We start from the raw sequence: 17,327 nt of genomic DNA on the forward strand, positions 1-17,327 counted from the left end.
TGAAAAGGGGAAATAAAGTCACAATACTGTAAGACTTTAGACGAGAAAGGTATAATGGATACTTACAAAATTACTAATTTTATTATGAAACGCAATACCAAAATATCATAAGTAGAACATGTTTAGATTGGGATGGTTTCTAATTGTATTTTGTTATCATGTTATAATAATATTCATATTTTTGTAAGTATCCCTTCTGACTTTTTTGCCTAAGTCTGATGGTCCTTGATGATGGAGAATGTGTTGTATGTATGTGTTGTATGTATTTGTCACAATACTTACCTCCTCTCTAAGTGTCCATTGTCCGCAAATGGATCCCTCGCCGTCTTTCACTGTCTTCTCTCCAGCTTCCGTGTGCAAAATGCAGGTTTTTTTAAGCCGTCTTGATTGGCCACCATAGGACGACGCAACTTCTGCACATCCACAGGAGTCGTCACCCCGGCACGCAGGGACCATGCCAGTTATGTACACTAAGCACATGGACAGCTCAGTATAAACGCCACTCAAGACTGTTAGCAAGCAGGTAGGCTTATGGTAATACAGAAAAGATATTGTAGATCTCTTCTGTGATAAATAGACTGTCCGATTGAAAGTTTTGTTAAAAAAATAGGAATATTTTCAGTAGACAGAGGAAGGTGTGCAAAGCACTTAGCAAATAGGAGCAGAAGCCAAAAATCACGTTCAAACTGCAAAAGAAGCAATATCATGCACCATGCACTCATAATAACAGATTCTGAGAATTATGGCCCGTATAGAGAACAAGTGCATACATACTGCAACAAGAGATGCAGTACTATACATACATGTAGCACTGCCCCCATGGGAGCTGCTTAGAGTGGATTCTAGCAACAGTCTGTAAAATATCCTCACTTTACACTTGGCTCAGTCAATGAACAGTGCAGGGGATTTTTTTGTTTTGTTTTTTTTTTTTTATAGTGGGATGGGAGAAGGGATGAGTGGATACTCCAACTTGTTTCCTAAGCACAAACTCTGAGGACTTCTGACTGAAATGAATGCGGCAAGGCCGCTGCTTCACCTTGCCACTGAAGGTAAGAGCTGAATGGTGAACTATACTGTGAATCACTCTTTAGGGTCTAACTTGGCACCCCCTTTCTCACTGACCATGTGTGCTAGCTCTTGTCCTCTGACTTCACTGGAGTGGTCCCCTTCCTGGGCAGACCCCTGGCAGGCTCCCTGGTACTCATGGACACTGTTTTTCCTTAGTGAGCTCTGCCTTCACTCCGCCGTCAGCATCCTGGACCTCTTTGCTCATACTCAGGCTCACCAGGCTGTCTGCCTGTGGCCACTTTCCTTGCTGACAGGAGGAGAGACAGGCGTCACCCTCCTCCTGCGACCTGGCTTCCTGCCCAAAGACGCCCTGTCACATGTGCACTTGGCTTTTTTTTGGTCAATCCCAGGATGCACCACTGTTGTGCCCTCCCACTGGGACAGCCACAAAAGGCTGGGTTTCCTCCACTGTCCAACAGGCTCCCCTACTGGATACAGTGGGGACACTCCCTCAGACCAAGTGAATCACACCTGGACACATGTAACATGCAAAACTAACAATAAGACTCTCCTGATGAGCAGGCAGAGCCAAAAACTAAGCTTTTACCTAGCACCTATCTAGGAGGGTGCTACATACAAATAGAAACTTATACTTATGATGGGAACGAGGGACACTAATTAGCAAAAGTTTGTAGTAATAGGACACATCCACTGCCACGCCCCCTTAAAGGAGAATTACACATAAAAAGAAAAGATTAGTTAAACCCACAAGTGCTTTTATTATTCACTACTATTCCTTTATACATTTAAAAAAGAATTTAGATTAAATATTTAGCACCGTGAAACACTTTTTCCTAAAGATAAAAAGTGCATTTTTTATACAACTATATAGATCAAACCAAAATGAGGGACAAATGAGGAGAAAAGGAGGGACAGAGGGACTTTGTTCCAAATCACGGACAGTCCCTCAAAGCCAGGGACAGTTGGGAGCTATGCATATACTGATAATTACACTCACATATAGAACAGGAGAATTGGTGCTATGCAACAGCCATACATACAGATTAAGAACAGATATTGGGAATTACACTCAGCATATCAAACAGGAGAAGTGCTACTATGCAGCGTCTATACATTAGAATAAAAGAAGATACTGAGAATTACACCCAGCACATGGATCAGAAGTAGTACTATTGTGCAGTGTCCACGAAAAATGGGCAAGTGGGCCGTGCTCAGTTATACTTTAGAAACTGCATTTCCCTTTGTTTATGCACGTCGGGTTTTCCCTTGTTTTCCCTAGTTGTATTGGCTTCAGCTACATTAAAAGAAAATTTGAAATAACATTCATTCATACGGCAAGGAGTGACACGTGATCTATCCTTTTCTCTTAGCTGTAGAAAAATGTTTTGTCAATTGTAGAATAACCTGAGAAAGCCTCTTACCACCCAGCGTGTGTGCTTTCTTCCTGTTTATGGGCTTCTTTATATTTTATTCAATAGTATACGGCACATGTGAACCTCGCTCATATTTATATTTATAGAACAAAAATATGGATTTAAATCCAGTTTGTATACCAAAATATCTGTTCAGTATGATTGATCTGCATAGATCCACACAGGCTCAACAATAGTTTTCTATGTGCCCTATTCATGCCATACAGGTATGTTGCAAAAAAAAAAAATTGCAGCAGGACTACATTTTTTATGCAGCACACTGCGCCGTGGGACAATTCACTGCAGTGAATAGTGAAAAAGTAAACAATGCGACGCATTGTAATAACACATCGCAGTGCTCATACACAATGCACACCAACATGCACAAGTGTTAGTGTGCAGCTGGTATGAACGAGCCCTTAAAAACAGTAACTCTAACTCTGTAAACATATCAGAACTGTCTTGCAAATTACAAGCCAACTGACAACTATACAGGGCTGGGTCAGGTCTGTGGTGAATGAGAAGAAATAGGATTGCAGATCATAGAGGAAGGGGGGAAAATTGGGTGACATACTGTATTTTAGGGAGAGACATGGCTGCATGCTAGGTACCAGCTTTTTACTTATCAGAGGAGTGTGGACAGCGAATACACACAGGTTATGTTGTTTCTTATGTAACCAACCTGTCACTTTACAAGAATAGGAAGGTAAAGGTTCACCTTTTAGAGTGTAATTAGTATCTATTCAATGTATTAATTAATGTAATAGATGTTGGCTTTCGAAAGAATTGACCGCGCGTATGTAATTAACTGTTTGGGTGACATCGCATTTCTCATTCTGACATTTTTAATTAACGAGGACATACCATTTACACCTCAATGAATTAGAAAACATAACCATAATACATTTCAGAAAAACCTTGTCTGAAAAAAAATCAACACGTTTATTCATTAAAGGCCAAAGCATTTTCTTGCTGACCTTTTTGTCAAAAACCCATCATTTTATAATTTAAGTTCGTTACAGTTTATATATTTTTATTATTTGATCTGTGAATTCTCCTTTTCCTTGCTTTTTTATTCTAGCCATTTTGTAGAGTACAACAAAGAATCACTGCCTTTATAAAGGAGAAGCTTCTTTTACAAGGGAAAATATCCACAGATAGATACATTCACCAGCCTCTATACAGTGAATATGATAATTTCTATAGAAAATGAATGAAACATTGAATTAAAAATATTGAATTATATATTTGTATTTTTATTTTAATGTAATTTTTCTATTTAACCGCTTGCCGACTGCTCACAGTATATTTACTGCGGCAGTCAGCCCCTCACAGGCAGAGCGACGCAAGTCTACGTCGCTAGCCTGTGAGGCTCTGGGGAGCGAGCGCGCGCCCGCGGAGGCGCGCTCCCGCGCGGTCACGGACCCCCCCCCCCCCCGCGCGTGTGACCGGCGGACCCGATGTCCGCCGGTCACTCGGCGATAGAGAGGGAGAAAGTCAGGCGGCTTGTGTAAACAAGCTGCCTGTCATTCTCCTCGGTGTAAAAACACTGATCACACGGTTCTACTATGTAGAACCGTTGATCAGTGTCCCTACAGCTCAACAGACAGCCAATCACAGTAAGAATCACGCACCTAGGGACACACACAGCCCCTCCCTCTCAAATAAAGTTAACCCCTTCACTACCAGTGTATTTTTACAGTAACATTGCATATGTATAGCACTGATTACTGTAGAAATGTCACTGGTAACCCCAAAAGTGTCAAAAATGTCAGTCAAGGGTCCGATCTGTCCGCCGCAATGTCCCAGTACAGCAAAAAAAAAAAAAATGAAAAAATCGCAGATCGCCGCCATTACGCGTTAAAAAAAAAACAACAAAAATGACAAAAATATTTCCCTTTGTTGGTAAACGCGATAACTTTTGCGCAAACCAATAAAAATACGCTTTTTGCGATTTTTTTTTACCAAATATAGGTAGCATAAAACAAATTGGCCGAAAATGTTAAAAAATTTTGATTTTTACATTTTTTTTTTGGGGAATTTCATATAAAAAAATGTGAAAAATATTGTTATTTTTGCAAAATTGACGCTATTTTTTTGTTTATAGCGCATGATCAAAAAAACGCACAGGTGATCAAATACCACCAAAAGAAAGCTCTGTTTGTGGGAAAAAAAGGACGTCAAATGCGTTTAGGTACAGCAATGCACGACCGCGCAATTGTCCGTTAAAGTCACGCAGTGCCGAATCGCAAAATACCCCCTGGTCGTTTAGCAGCCAAATCCTCCGGGGCTTAAGTGGTTAAAATAAAATTGAAAGTTATAACTTATTGCTACTGTATGTATTAACATAATAATTTAACTTTATAAATGTGTTATTATTGAAACTTTATTGATTAACCACTTGAGTACCTAATGACTAATAGACTAAAGACCTAATCTATTGTGTTTCCCTGATAAGATCTAGCAGGGTTGCAATGTAAGCCCTACCCCAATAATAAGCGCCAGTAAATTCCTTGTAAAAATATATGATCCGTTTTGTAAAAAGGTTTTAGAATGTCCAGTGTGTCTCCTTTTTCTCCTCTCCTCGCCCAGCGGTGCTGCAAGCAAGGCATTTTTACAAACCCAAAAAAGTTGGGACACTGTACAAATTGTGAGTAAAAAAGGAATGGACTCATTTACAAATCTCATAAACTTATATTGTATTCACAATATAATATAGATAACATATCAAATGTTGAAAGTGAGACATTTTGAAATGTCATGCCAAATATTGGCTCATTTTGGATTTCATGAGAGCTACACATTCCAAAAAAGTTGGGACAGGTAGCAATAAGAGGCCGGAAAAGTTAAATGTACATATAAGGAATAGCTGGAGGACCAATTTGCAACTTATTAGGTCAATTGGCAACATGATTGGGTAAAAAAAAGCCTCTCAGAGTGGCAGTGTCCCTCAGAAGTCAAGATGGGCAGAGGATCACCAATTCCCCCAATGCTGGGGCGAAAAATAGTGGAGCAATATCAGAAAGGAGTTTCTCAGAGAAAAATTTGAAAGAGTTTGGAGTTATCATCATCTACAGTACATAATATCATCCAAAGATTCAGAGAATATGGAACAATCTCTGTGTGTAAGGGTCAAGGCCGGAAAACCATACTGGATGCCCGTGACGGCACTGCATCACATACAAGAATGCTACTGTAATGGAAATCACAATATGGGCTCAGGAATACTTCCAGAAAACATTGTCGGTGAACACAATCCACAGTGCCATGCACCATTGCCAGCTAAAACTCTATAGGCCAAAAAAGAAACCAAATCTAAACATGATCCAGAAGCGCAGGCATTTTCTCTGGGCCAAGGCTCATTTAAAATGGACTGTGGCAAAGTGGAAAACTGTTCTGTGGTCAGACGAATCAAAATTTGAAGTTCTTTTTGGAAAACTGGGACACCATGTCATCCGGACTAAAGATGACAAGGACAACCCAAGTTGTTCTCAGCGCTCAGTTCAGAAGCCTGCACCTCTGATGATATGGGGTTGCATGAGTGCGTGTGGCATGGGCAACTTACACATCTGGAAAGTTCTAGAACATATGCTCCCATCCAGATGTTGTCTCTTGCAGGGAAGACCTTGCATTTTCCAACATGACAATGCCAGATCACATACTGCATTAATTACAACATCATGGCTGAATAGAAGAAGGATCCGGGTACTGAAATGGCCAGCCTGCAGTCCAGATCTTTCACCCATAGAAAACATTTGGCACATCATATAGAGGAAGATGCAACAAAGAAGACCTAAGACAGTTGAGCAACTAAAAACCTGTATTAGACAAGAATGGGACAACATTCCTATTCCTAAACTTGAACATCTTGTCTCCTCAGTCCCCAGATGTTTGCAGACTGTTATAAAAAGAAGAGGGGATGCCACACAGTGGTAAACATGGGCTTGTTCCAACTTTTTTGAGATGTGTTGATGACATAAAATTTAAAATCAATTTATTTTTCCCTTAAAATTATACATTTTCTCAGTTTAAACATTTGATAGGTCATCTATGTTGTATTCTGAATAAAATATTTTTTACTTTTTTGGAATTGGGTTTGTACATTAAACTTACAAAAGGACACACACTGCACATTATATAATATTTTTATAAAGTTACAAAAGGAGACACACTGGACATTATTTCATCTTTTTACAAAACGGATTACCGTACATATTTTTTACAATGACTTTAACTAAGGTTTATTTTTAGGATTAAAGATGTCATAATGATAACTCCTGAGCTGCCAGGGGAAAGAAGACAGAGGACACAGATAAGACATCCCCTGGAAATAAGCCCTAGTGTGTTTTTTGTAGCCAAAATTAATATAAGACCCAGTCTTATTTTTGGGGAAACCCGGTATATTAAAAACCCACTGGAGTCACAGGGCTTTTTTCAGGTTTTGTGAAAGATTGTCTTACAATTGCTGCTTTGTTTTGCAGTCAACCTAGCCAATCTTTACATTGTTTTTTTGGGGACAGATAGTACTTTCTTTTGATGCCTTAATTTAATTAATGTACTTTTTTTTTTTTTAATTGGAGAAAAAAATGGTGAAAATTATGAAAAGTAATTTTCTGTTGATTTGGATCACATAAAAATTTGGGAGTTTTTCCACGCACAAAAATGACAGGTTCTGCATACAGCTGCCTATGTAAATGAATAGCTGTGGGCAGTTGTACTCCACTACTCAGGTAAACCTGCATCTAGCGTGCAAGTGTATGCCTTAAGAAATGAATGGCTGTAGGCGGCTGTTTGTGGGTTTATGGCAGTACTTCCATGAATATAAGCATCATGAATAGCAATATGGCTGTATGCTATATGCATGTTTACTCAAGTACTGTTGTATACCTACATCTACATTTTATGCTGTGTGTGTATATACAGTACAGTGTAGCACCCTACAAGGTAGGTGCTAGGCAAAGTACAGTGGGCCTTGGCTGCCTAACAGCAGGGCCATGATTTTCAGCTCGGCTGTCATGTCTCCCAGGTGTGGCTGTTGAGACTAGGGAGTCTCCCCACTGTGCTCCATGAGAGGGCTCTCATTGGGCAGTGGAGGAAACCCCGCCAATGGCACACTCAGGCCTGTATCTACCCCAGAAAGGCAGATTCTGCCGCACAGGATTCTGGGAGTGGGTATAAGTTTGAGGGGAGCACATGACACAGCGTCTTTGGTGGGAGGCAGAATCCCAGGAGGGAGAGTATGGCTGTCTCTCCTCCTGTCAGCAGGATCGGGTGTCACGGGCGGCTTGCCTGAGGGGACGGAGTGAGCGGAGCTGAGCTGCAAAGGGGATCCGTTGTGCCGAGGACCAGCAGGGCAGAGGAGGTCCAGTTTCAGGAAAGCATTCCCAGTTCGTGAGTACTGTAAACTGCCCCTGGGGGTCTGCCTAGCAGAGGGGACTGCTCCGGTGAAGGTCCAAAGGATCCAGGAGCTAGCTAGCTGAAAAGGGGGTGCCAGTGTTGACCCTGAAGTGTAGAGGGGACGCCTAGTGAGATGACCCTGAAGTGTAAAGGGGCGCCAGCGGTTGGGCCCTGAAGAGTTAAAGTGTACAGCGTGCAGTGTACAGTGTTGAGAGTTGCAGCAAGCACAAGCAGTTACAAAGAGCTACCTCAGTCAGTGAAGGGCAGGGGGGAGCTGTTTACAGGACTTTTGAGCTAACCAGAGTGTCAAGAGTCAAGTTCAAGCACAGTTCAGCAAGTCAGTATTTTGTTAAGTGCCAGCAAGCGTTGGTCGGCATCCAGCTGGCGTCAAGACAGCGCTAACAGGCATTTTTCTGCAAAGTGTCCTAGTTGAGCCAGAGGCGTATCCCACTCATCCCCTGCTCCCATCCCCATTATCAAATTAACAAAACAAACCAAAGATGCCGGAATGGTCATTGTCTCCAATTTCACACTTGGGTATTCAGCTTAAATGGGCTGAAGGTGTCACCGGTAACAATGGCAGACCCACATCAGGCCCAATGCCTGGAAAACCTGCTACAACAGTATATATTAGGTAGACCTTGCTAGTACTGGGTATGATCTCCTTCTGCCTGCAGAACTGCTTGGCATAATTTCTAAAAGGTGTTAGAAACATTTCTCTGAGATTTTGGTCCATATGGACATGACAGCATCACCCAGTTGCTGCAGATTTGTTGGCTGCACATCCATGATGCAAATCTCCTGTTCCACCACATCCCAAAGGTGCTGTATTGGATTGAGATATGGGGACTGTGGAGGCCATTGGAGTACAGTGACCTCATTGTCATGTTCAAGAAACCAGTTTGAGATGATTTGAGCTTTGTGACATGGTGCATTATCCTGCTGGAAGTAGCCATCAGAAGATGGGTACACTGTAGTCATAAAGGGATGGACATGGTCAGCAACAATACTCGGGTAGGCCGTGGCGTCTAAACGATGCTCAATTAGTACAAAGGGCCCAAAGTGTGTCAAGAAAATATCCCCCACACCATTACACCACCAGCAGTCTGAACTGTTGATACAAGGCAGGGTGGATCCATGCTTTCAAGTTGTTTACATCAAATTCTGACCCTACCATCTGAATGTCTCATTCGTCATGCCCATTCTCCTTGGACCTCTGACATCACCAAGGCATTTTCCTCTACACAACCACTGCTCACTGGATATTTTCTTATTTTTGGACCAGTCACAGTAAACCCTAGAGATGATTGGGCATGAAAATCCCAGTAGATCAGCAGTGTTCAAAATACTCAGACCATCCCGTCTGGCACCAACAACCATGTTTAAAGTCACTTAAATCCCCTTTCTTCCTCATTCTGATGCTTGGATTGAACTTTAGCAAGTCAACTTCTCCACATGTAGATGCCTAAAATGCATTGAGTTGGTCTTTTTACATTTTTTACTTTTCTTCTTGGGGGGTTCTAGATTTGGTCTACGGAGATCTGATCCAGAGCCCCCAGGCAGGTTTACAGTAGTAAATCACTGATATCAGTCATATATTGCTGGCCCCAATCAGCCAGCAATAGATCACTGAACCAGTGATTTGCTGCTGTATGGAAGGCTGGGCTATGACAGCTCTACCTCTGTAGTGAATAGGTGACCTCACTTTTGACATCACATTCCCATCCCAACGTAAAACGCAACATGCAAGTGCTGTGTTTACATTTGTGTTCACAAAGCACTCCTATGGGAAGCTCAAAGAAAGCATCAGAACAGAAAGGTTACACAACTTTCACACCTCCTATCTTGTTCTTGAACAATCAACACCCACTGTCCGTGTCAATAGTTGCTAGGAGGATGTCAGCTGTGAAGTTGACAGTGTCCTTTATATCCAGTGATAGGAAGTGATAGGAGGAGGTAGCAGCAGTAACTATGCTGCCTGTTACACAGCATACAGAGACAGGCACTCTGCCAGTCACTGTATACCAACTTAAAAGTTGATCCTAACCACTTCCAGCCCTTATAATGTACCTGTATGTCTTTGGATGGAAGTGGGTATATCAAGATCATGGCTGCAGCTGTACCATGATCCCTGTATGCTCTTTGATGTAAAATTTATCCAAGCAGCTAAACTGATCACTTTTACAGGGTGCACATGCTGTTCATCTCCAACGTGAGCAATAAAGTTGAATAAAAAAAAAAAAAAATTTAAGAAATAGTTTAAAAACAAAAAAAAAAAAATAACAAAAAACTAAAAAAAAATGTAAAGCGCCGCCGACCCCTCGCTCACACGCAAATGTACACATAGGTCCTGCTTACATATGTAAATGGAGATGGCACCATACATACGAATGTGAGTGAGAACACTTTAGCTCCTTTTTTTACTCTAAGCTTTAACCTGTAAAGGCTTTTACCCACTTTAAGACCAGAAGATTTGACCCCCCTTCCTGACCAGGCCCTATTTTGCGATTCAGCACTTCGTTATTTTAATGGACAATTGCACGGTCGTGCAACGCTGTACCCAAATAAAACTGACGTCTTTTTTTCCCCCACAAATAGAGCTTTCTTTTGGTGGTATTTGATCACCTCTGCGATTTAAAATTTTTGCGCTATAAACAAAAAAAGAGTGACAATTTTGAAAAAAAAAAAAAAAACAATATTTTTCACATTCTGCTATATAACATTCCCAAGAAAAAAAAATTTAAAATAAAATTTTTTTAACACTTTAGGCCAATTTGTTTTCTGCTTCATATTTTTGGTAAAAAAAAAAATAGATCGCAATAAGCGTATTTTGATTGGTTTGCACAAAAGTTATCGCGTCTACTAACTACGGCAAAGATTTATGTCATTTTTATTGTTTTTTTTGACATTTTTGACACTTTTGGGGGGACTAGTGACATTACTACAGTAATCAGTGCGAAAAATATGCACTGTTACTGTAATAATGACACTGGCAGGGAAGGGGTTACACTATGGGGGATAAATGGGTTAAATGTGAACCTCATGCTTGCTGACGTGTGGGTGGGGGGGTTCTGTGACACAGACAGAGATCGCAGTTTCAGCTATGCTGAATCCTGTGATCTCTCCCTGTCTGTCACTGAGAAGATCCACCTGCTTTGTTAACATAAGCAGGCAGATCTTCTCACACTTTCCCCGACGATCGGGAAAGAGAGGCGGCGATGGGAAAGAGAGGCGGCAATCGCCGCCTCTCCTCCTCTAGCCCGACTCCCGCTGTGTCTGTGTCTACGTCGCTGGACCCAGGGGAGCCGCACTGCCGCAGTAGGATTACTGTCGGCAGTTGGCAAGTGGTTAAAGTTAAATTTTAGATCTTGACAGGTTTGATATTTATTTGTTGCAACATAATCTTTTTGAGTATTATATTGTCTTGGCGTGCACTAAAATACATTTAAGTGTATTTTTCCCTGAAAATTTGCATTTGATAACTGGCTTCTCAAAAATTGTGCAACATAAAAAATGCAACAACCACTATTCCTTCTCCAGAGCCTCAGCTTTTAGAAAAGATTTAACGCTTGGGGGGGGGGGGGGGGTAAAGTATTTTTCTAGCTAAATAAAAAAATGCATGTTTTTTTATTTAAAAAATTTCAAAATTGGACGGGTGGGCAAGGGGTTAAATACCTCCAGTTTTGTAATCGATAAACTAGAGGTAATAATTTTTAAATGTGAAGCAGAGATAGCTCTGCTTTGTACCTGTATCTCTTGCACATGTTTGTAAAGCTACCAAAACTGGCAGCAAGGCTTTCTGAATCGGACGCAGGTCATAACCGCCAGAAAAGTGGCTTGGCTTTATTGAATTCCCCCATGTAAGTCTTTAGAATAGCAATCCAAATGGAATAAAGAGTTTCACTGTACCTTCAGGTTTTCCACCTTTTCTTCAAAAGACTTGAATGTAGGTGAATTCCTAAACAAAAAATATGAGAATTATGGTATATTTATTATCATCATAATTACAACACAAAGAATTACTTCTCACAAGCCTTGGGAGATGTTTTGGGTGCTCTTTAATTTTGAGAGTGGTGGGTTTTATTTTCTTAGTTATAATCATAACTGAAAAAGGTTCTATTTTTCTATCACTGCATAGGAACATTGGGTTTGATATATATAGAATGGGAGGTGGAGATAATCTGCAGGGCAACTAGACTCCGCAAGGCAACTAGAATCCACCTGTAAAGTATGGAGGACGAATAAAATACCAATAGATCATAAAGACATGCACTCTAACAAAGCTTACAACCCAATACTTTACCTCATAGCAGGCATACTAATGGAATGCTGTAAAGAGCGTATACTAAGATGCAGCAGTAAGGAAAAGAAAGATAGAGTTAGTCAAAGATATTTAAACATCACGGCTAGAAAACCATCTGTACATTAAATATGATACACTGCTCCAATAAAAAATAAATAAAAAATATTAAATTTTACATGGGTATTATTTTTATTGCATGCTAAGGAACAAGTTAACTTCGTAGAAAACTAAATTAAAGCATATTTAAACCCAAAAATAATCATTTAATATATGTCAGCTTACCAGTTTTTGGGTGTAGTGGCTGCAATTATTTTCAGTTTTCAGGCTAAGAACATTTTCAGCAAGTACAGAAAATAGTTATTGATCTTTCCAGAAAGTCAGTCCTTGTCACTTACAATATGCAAGGGACAGTATGCACATTCAATAAGAAGTGTCCCTCATGCCTGTGGTTGCTGTCTTAGTTAAAATCTTCTGTTCTCTGCCCTTTCCCATACCCACGCAGTAGTAATCTCCTGGTGCTCAGGGGGTCTCTGAACCTGTCATAAGCACTTGTCAAAAGTGCCAACAATACCCACCCTTTCTGCACCCTTCCTTCATTTAGAGAAGCTGTACTATAGCTTACAACAATGAAAAGGGCTCTATAAATTGAGGAAGCAGACCTTTCATTCATCCACCCGTCCTCCATTCATAGAGAGCCTTTTACTGATGGAAGCTATAGTACAGCTTCTATGAATGGAGGAGGGGGCAGAAAGGGTGTCATTATTACTCTTGACTGAGCAATCAGCACAGGGGACATGTCCCATTGAATGCAAGAACAGTCCCTTGTGATGATCTAAAAAAAAAAAGAAATAAAAAATATTATATATATTTATATATATATATATATATATATATATATATATATATATATATATACACTTAAGCTGGCTATAGATGGACTTTATTTTTATCAGCTCGCTATTTTTTTGAGAAAAAAAATTTAAATAAACAAACCGATTCTCCCATCCACACAAGCGAGGTGGATAGATGAATCCTTCCTGAAGTGCTATTGTATTCTGATAGTAAGGACTTCTCTACTGTCAGAATACCCTGATCAGTGCTGCAGTCCATTGGCTGCATGCGCTGATCACATGAAAATTTTCCAACATTCTGTTCTAGAGAAGACCATCGCTAAATCGACTTCTCTTGAGCAGGAATGGCCACAAATGGATCGAAAAATTCAGACAGTCCTTGCTGAACTGGCTGATTTTCCGTCCAGCTATGGCCAGCTTAAAGCTTTAAAAAAGCACAAAAAGGAAAAACCTTATCTTTATTGTGTAAAACTACTACCGGTAGTCCCATTGTTGCACCTTTTAAAAGAAATGAACAAACAGTAGACATGTACAAAGTTGAAAAAAGACACAAGTCCATCTAGTTCAACCAATAAAAACAACCATACAATCCTATATATACAATCTTAACCCACAGTTGATCCACAGGAAGGCAAAAAACCCCAGCAAAGCCTGATCCAATTTGCTCCAGCAGGGGAAAAAATTCCCTTCCGATACCCCGAGAGGCAATCAGAGATATTCCCTGGATCAACTCTACCTATGACTCCCTCCATAGATACAATGTAGAAATGTGTGTAGACATGAAGGGAGAGGATGTGTTATTCACAGGAACACCAGGTGAAAATAAATGAGGAAAAAAGCCTGAAAAGAGAAAACTAATGCAGCCATGACATCTTTGGACTGATAAGCTGCAATATAGTAAGTGCTTGTTTTGTTGTATACTTCTGTGAATGCTAATGCACAATTATTACTTACTTTCGGTTTTTAAAAATAGCCTATGATGTGCAAATCCATCATTCTCAAAGAGGAGGTTCACCCTATTTGGGGTGTGCCAGAGCCCTTCAACCCGGGCCACCCTATTTGTCTGTGCCAGAGGACTTCAACACATCTGCTCAGGCACAGGAGATTTCCCACACAAACATGGCAAAGTTTGGAGATGCCACATCAGCCATCTTTGAGCATGGGTGGGGAAAACCGCACGTGCACAGATATGCTGCAGGGCTCAGTCTGGGTCCTGAAGTTCTGCAGCACATCTGCATGCCAGGAGGGGTGAGGGGGCGCAGACATCATTCTCTCCTAGGTGAGAAATGTTAAAGTGCTGCTTTGCAGAGGGCAGAGGGATGAGGAAAGGCAACATTTTAAAAAGTTATTTAGGGTGAAGGTTCACTTTTAGTCTGTTCAGTGTAAAATCCAGTTAAAAAAAATAATGCCATGAACATGTGATATGACTAGGGGTGGAGACACTTTTGCACACATGTATTCCACACATGTTAACACAGAACACAGCAGCATTCACATCAGCCCCGACTCGGAGGAGATTACAATCAATTGTAACTTCCCAGTCATTCATACACACACTCTATAGTGATAATCTGTCAGAAGAAATAGGAGAGGAATATACAAAAGCCTGTCCAGAACATACAAATTCCATGTAAGCAATGTCTATCTTAAAATCTGGACACTGGTCTGGCAAGGAAGGACAATACTAACCACTTGAAGACTATATGGCAATAATTATTATTATATTTTTACTGTATATAGTATATTAATGCTAAATGATAGACAAATCCTGAGAGCCAGGCAGCCAATGCACCTAAAATAAAAGTTAAATAATTACACAGCCTGTTAGAAACTAGAACCCATTTCTAATATTTAAAAAAAACAAGGCACCCCATCTGCATACCCCATGTTTTAGTTTTCAGGTTTGGAAGATAATTCTTTTGTCTCCACTCACTTGCACCCTCCCTGTTAATCATATATATTATTATTTTTTTTTTTAATTACTATTTTGTTGTGGGGTTTAAATAAACTTAAGACTATGCCAGTATGTAATCAAACACAATGGAGCATATTTATAAAGGAGTGAATATGACTATCACCAAACATTCACTAGATGCTGCCAGGCTCATCCACCTTGCCAACCGCTCAGTGTCTGCTACTCCTCACTGTCAATCCCACCATTGGCTTCCACTCACCCAACAAATAAATTCAAGATACCAACAACAACTTATAAAGCCATCCAGAGCTCGGCCCCAAGCTACGTCACTAGCCTGGTCTCAAAATACCAGCCTAATCGTTCTCTTCATTGCTCTCAAGACCTCCTGCTCTCTAGTTCCCTCATCACCTCGAGGACTTTTCCAGAACCTCTACCATATTATGGAACTCCCTACCCCAATCTGTCCGATAATCTCCTACTCTGTGTACTTTTAGACAATCCCTGAAAACCCTCCTCTTCAGAGAAGCTGATTCTGCCCTTACCTAACAACTGTTTTTTTTTCTACATCAGATCATCCCCCACAGTGATTACCTTTTGTATCACTTGACCCTAGATTGTAAGCTCTAATGAGCAGGGCCCTCCGATTCCTCCTGTATTGAATTCTATTGTAACTGTACGGTCTGCCCCCATGTCTCATATTGTTAAGCACTGTGCATAATATTAATAGTGATGAATCAATCAATGTCTTTGAAAACACATGCTCCAAAAATATTTAACTGCAGTGACTAGTTGGTGAATGTCAAATTATTTCAGTATGTAGCACTGCCCCCTTGAGGACTGCTGGATAACACACTTCCGGGTCCCCCGAGTTACCGTTAGCAACACTGATCAGTCCAGGGGTATGTAGTTGTTTTTGGCGTTTTATTTTAAATAGGGATGGGAGAAGGGAAGAGTGGGATACTCCAGATCAACTATTCACAAGGTACGAGGACTCCTATGTGGTGATGCAGCCAGGCTGCTGATTCACCCTGCCACTAGGTGAATGTAGATTAAGTCTCTATCCAGAGGACTTAATGAACCAATTCTCTTCAGGATACTCTATTAGTATCCCATTTCACTTGACACACTGACACCCGTCCTCTGACTATCCTACTCGGGGGTGGCCCCCCTCAGGTCAGGCCCCTTGACACAATCCCCTGTATTCACGATAATGTTTTTTGAGGGTCTCTAATGTCTCTCCCCCTCTAGTCAGTTCTCCTTTATCACAGGGTTCAGTTTCATTCCTTTGATCCCCAGGCCGACCGCCTGCGACCACGTGCCACCACTACAGAGGAGGAGGCAGCCGCCACCCTCCCTCCAGGACTTTACTCACCAGCCAAAGACCCTACAGCACATGTGCTCCTGGCTTTTATACAGTATCCCATAATGCCATGAGGCAGCCGGTCTCTGCCAATCACTGGGACTGTATCAAAAGTCTGTCAAAAAGACTGTCCAACATGCCTCCCTATTGGACCAGTGTGAAACACTATCTAGACCCAATGAATCACACACTGAGCACACAGAGAAGACCTAACTCACAGATCCTGCTCTCTAGTAGGCTGAAAGCAATATAGATCTGCCTGCTGCTCCTCTGATAGGCAGACAGATAGTTTTATTTTTCTATATAGCACAAAGTAAGAATACTTGAATTAACTCACTCTTACATAGATCGTTAGCCCTTCGTTCACATTGAATGTGGCTTTTAAATCGAGCGACTTCTCCTGAAATCGCATGATTTCAAAAGCTGCATGTCAATGTGACTTCAGGTGCGACTTGGAAGACATCTCTGCAGCTTCATGCACAGATATCTATGCAACTCACACCCCAAAATCGCCAAAAGTAGTGCAAGTACTATTTTTTTTAAACCGATGCAGCACCGCAAACTCAGCGTTGCACCCATTTGAACAGTGCCTGACAATAGGGTGCGACTTGTCATGCGATTTGACCTGTCAAATCACATTACAAGTTGCTCCGGTGTGACGGGGGCTAAACCTAAAAGAAAGCACTGCATCAATGTCTGGAGATTTTGAAAGACATACATTTGAGCCCATTTCTATACATTTTTACTGGCTTTTCCTAGCAAAAACAGATCAAGACAACCTACCACCAACAGTTTTACATCTCCAACAGAAAATGTTGGTGGGATGATGCCTTGATTTATTTAATCAGTTTTGTGGCCCAAAGTTGGTTGAAAATGGGTGAAACTGCTGAACCACTGCCCGGATGTATGGCCAGCATCAGGACACTCATTGGCTAGCAGATGTCTCAAAATGGCACAAGATGGGACATGTGCCCTTTCATCTATTCTATGCGACTCAGAGACACCTCCAAGTGAAAAGATAATTTGCTTTTCTCTGTAGAAATCAGAACCGTAAAGCCAA

At 41.0% G+C, this 17,327-nt stretch overlaps 1 protein-coding gene across 2 annotated transcripts in view; it reads right to left on the reverse strand.

Moving 5' to 3' along the window:
* Window positions 1–17,327, reverse strand: part of LOC309556826 (tumor protein D52-like) — a 227,901-nt gene that overhangs the window by 185,504 nt on the left and 25,070 nt on the right. For both annotated transcript variants that reach the window (XM_082259347.1, XM_082259346.1), the window contains exon 5: window positions 11,748–11,796. In XM_082259347.1, coding sequence (XP_082115473.1) covers window positions 11,748–11,796 — 49 coding nt within the window. The remainder of the gene's footprint in view (window positions 1–11,747; window positions 11,797–17,327) is intronic.

This window comes from Pelophylax lessonae (genome assembly GCF_965119305.1).
Source record: "Pelophylax lessonae genome assembly, chromosome: 5".
NCBI classification, from domain to species: Eukaryota; Metazoa; Chordata; class Amphibia; order Anura; family Ranidae; genus Pelophylax; species Pelophylax lessonae.